The sequence below is a fragment of the Vigna angularis genome, chromosome 9 (assembly GCF_016808095.1).
Source record: "Vigna angularis cultivar LongXiaoDou No.4 chromosome 9, ASM1680809v1, whole genome shotgun sequence".
NCBI lineage: Eukaryota > Viridiplantae > Streptophyta > Magnoliopsida > Fabales > Fabaceae > Vigna > Vigna angularis.
Window position 1 is genome coordinate 15371630 of NC_068978.1, and position 3546 is coordinate 15375175.

The window sequence follows — 3546 nt, forward strand, 5'->3', positions numbered from 1 at the left end:
AAATATTGTAAGAAAATGTTAAAGAAGAGAATAAAATGTTTGAAATATTATTTTAATATAAAGTAAAATAAAAAGTTTACATTTTATGAAATATTTTTTAAAATTCTGGAATATACGTTTTACTCTTGATATCAACATCAAATTGTGTGTTTCAAAAATTTTCAAAAAGTTGAAGTTCGATAAGTCTTTAAGACTGAAATAAGGGTGTTGCTCCCTCCACCACCACCACTTCTCCCTCCACATCCCCAATCTTCTGCAAAAAATTTTATTTACTTTAAACTCAAACCCTAAGTTTCTACACATTTTTACTTTTCACTCAGCCCCACCTCCGACCTCTCCTTCTCTCTTTTCTCTTTTTTCAGATTCTCACCCCCAAACTCCACCACATCCGATTGTTTTAATTACAAAAATATTAATATAATAAAATTATATATTTCATATAATTAAACTAATAAATTATTTTTTATATAATTATAAAATTGTTAAAGAATACAAAAACCATATATAAAAAATATATATTATACAAAAACATTAAAACAAAAAACTAATTATATATAACTGCAAAATAAAAAAATATAAATATAAACTAATAACCATAAAGATCTTCAAAAATACATTATTAAAATACATCAAAAATATATTAAAAAATAATACATCAAAACATAAATTACATTATTAAAATATCTCCAAAATTAATATAAAAAAATAAACTAATAAAAATAAACTGGAAAATAAACATGTAACTTTAAACGGATGTGAGCATCCGTCAACGGATGTCAACATCCGTTTAAGGCAAAATGGATATCGACATCCGTTTTCCCTTAAACGGATGTTGACATCTCCTGAGGGATGCTCACATCCGTTTAAAGATTATACGTTTATTTTTTTAGGGTTTATTACGCACCTTCACAACAAATCCTTCAAGCACCACCACCACACACCGATCTTGGCACGGCTGATCAACTGCTTCCACTATCACTTGTAATCTCTCATTGAGCACACCAGCTAATGAAAGTCCTATCACAATTAAAGAATGAGAGGAAGAAGTGGAACGTGAAAAAGAGGAAGAAGAGCACAATGAAACAATGAGGAGATGAACGATAAAAAGGAAGAAGAGTTGTTGTTGCATACATGTAGATGATTGGAGTGGATAGAGGTTAAAAAATATTAACCCTAAAATTTTACTAAGAGTAAAATAAAAATGAAAAAATAAAGAGAAGGGTAAAACAGGAATGAGATGGTGGAGGGAACAATGGGTGATGGTAGAGGGAGCAGCACCCGTGAAATAATCCAATTAGGATTGTACCTCGATACATATCTTCTTGTATCTTCATAAATCTTTACATAATCTCATCTGAAATAAAAGTTTTGCATTTTAAAATTTATAATTCAGAATATATTTTTTATTAATTTATAATCTAAAATATAATTTTTTATTTTCTAGAAAACATAATCAAGAAATAAAAAATTTGTGGTGGTGGAAGTCAAAAGTATGGAAACGTAGTAGGTAATGGCCCCAATAAGTCCACATTACTTTACCAGTACTAATGGGCCGAAATTCCAACTTTACTGGGCTCACTTACATGACCCAAACTAAATTTTCTTAGGGAATCAATAATCAGCAAGGTATGATGACATGGCATAACGTGATTGGTTTTTTTGACGTGGACTACGCAAAGTCAAATTTCTTCATTTATATAAAGCGAAACAGTGGAACAAGAAACCAGTTGGTGACCATAGTCTATATCTCCGGCGGGCGAATTCTTCTCTCAAATCTGCAGTACCCTCTAATATCACTCACCAGAAATTCATATAAAGGTTCATTTATTCCCATGTATTATAATTTCCGATAATAGATCTGAAATTTTTTCCTATAAATCTTAGGGTTTTGAAATTGAATTTTTGTATCATCCATCTGTTCTGCTTCGATGATTTCTTTTGTGTGTCGTTGAAATTATATAAATGTGAATGTAGTATATATTTTTTCACGTTTTGAATTGTTTCTTATGTTAAATTGCGTTGATTTAGTTCTTGTAATCGTATCGTGAATGATTCCGTTTGCTGTTGTTGTAATCAGTGTTAACTGTGATGTTGTAGATCCAATTTTGTTTTGCCTTTTATCGTAACAGAGTGCTACATTGATTTTTAGGTTCTAGGTTTTAGGTTCTATTATTGTATAACAGAGGGGTACATCGATCAGGGAAATTCGATCGTTTTTGTTTTTGGGATCTGGGTAGGTTTGTGATCTAGAGAAGATTAGAGTTTGCAGATCTGGAATTTTAATGTTTGTTAGTACTGTTGAGTGATGTTATTTGGGATGCAGTGTCTTAAGGGAAGAAGCAGACGCAATTTTGGATGCATTTTCATAATTGATTTTGGTGGTGTTATTCAATCAGAATTACTGTTTCATCTCAGTATTCTATGTTGACCTTTGATGCAAACTCTTACTATGTGAATTACTTTGGTGAAACTTAGATGAATGAATTGGAAGGAGAGATGGTTGTTAAACTTAGACGTATACATGTCAAATCTTGAATTTGAATAAGATATACGTTGCTTTTTCATTCATTTGAGATTTGTGACTACTTGAGATTTGGTTTACTTATATCTAACTAATTCGAGTTTGTATTTGTTCTGGAGGGGCGGCTGGGTTAGCTGTGAGAAGATTTAGTTGTAGTAGTTGATTTTTTAGGTTTTATATTTTGTTTTTAATTCAAGATTCCTAATGTATGTATGGAACTTTTGTCTCAGAAAATGGCTTTAGGTGGAACAGCTCCCCCAAGAGGAAGTGCAGCTGCTACTGCAAACATGAGGAGGAGGAGAACAGCCGGTGGTGGGGCCTCTGGAGGAGCAGCTGGAACTATGCTCCAATTTTACACTGATGATGCCCCTGGACTCAAGATCTCCCCAAATGTGGTTCTTGTAATGAGCATTGGCTTTATAGCATTTGTTGCTATCCTTCATGTGATGGGAAAGCTGTACTTTGTGCGTAGGGAGGCTTAGAAGAGAAAAGATTTAGGTCGATTTTTGGATATTTAATAGACAGTCTCTCTTATGAAACAGTCTCAGAACTTTTCCTTGCTTTTGTATTTTGGTACATTCCTTCGTTATTTTTAAAGGTAAAAACAGTTTAAATACTTTGGTAGTGAGAAGAAATTTTCTGTTGCATTTCGTTAGTTTCCCTTAGTCGCTTAACTGAGATGAAAACTGAATTATTAAAAAGTATGCTGTGATTGATTTCTAACCATTCTCCCTTAGTAAGGAATCCAAGCAATTGCAGAATTTCTAGATTTTACAGACCTCATTCAAATTTATGAGGCTGATGGTGTTACTCGTGTACTTGCCTTGCTATGTCTTATTAGAGCTTAGGGATAACTTGAATTTTGGACATTAACTGTGTTTTTGTTGAAACAATCTGTTTGAGAATTAACAAATGTGTCTTGGAATATTTGTTTAAATTTACAAAAAAAGGGAAAAAAAACTGTTTTCGTATAGAAAAGTGGTTTTTATATATCTAGATGGTGTTTACGATTTTTTTGAAAGTTA

At 32.0% G+C, this 3546-nt stretch overlaps 1 protein-coding gene across 1 annotated transcript; it reads left to right on the forward strand.

Moving 5' to 3' along the window:
* The first annotated feature begins 1663 nt into the window (after positions 1-1663).
* Positions 1664-3137, forward strand: LOC108346999 (protein transport protein Sec61 subunit beta-like). The gene is made up of 2 exons (XM_017586089.2): positions 1664-1818; positions 2752-3137. Exon 2 carries the CDS (start codon positions 2755-2757, stop codon positions 3001-3003), a length of 249 nt encoding a protein of 82 aa, XP_017441578.1. The 5' UTR covers positions 1664-1818; positions 2752-2754; the 3' UTR covers positions 3004-3137.
* Positions 3138-3546: the final 409 nt, after the last annotated feature.

Excerpts from the sequence above, each read along its gene's own strand:
- LOC108346999 (XM_017586089.2), top strand. The coding sequence starts at position 2,755 with ATGGCTTTAGGTGGAACAGCTCCCCCAAGAGGAAGTGCAGCTGCTACT.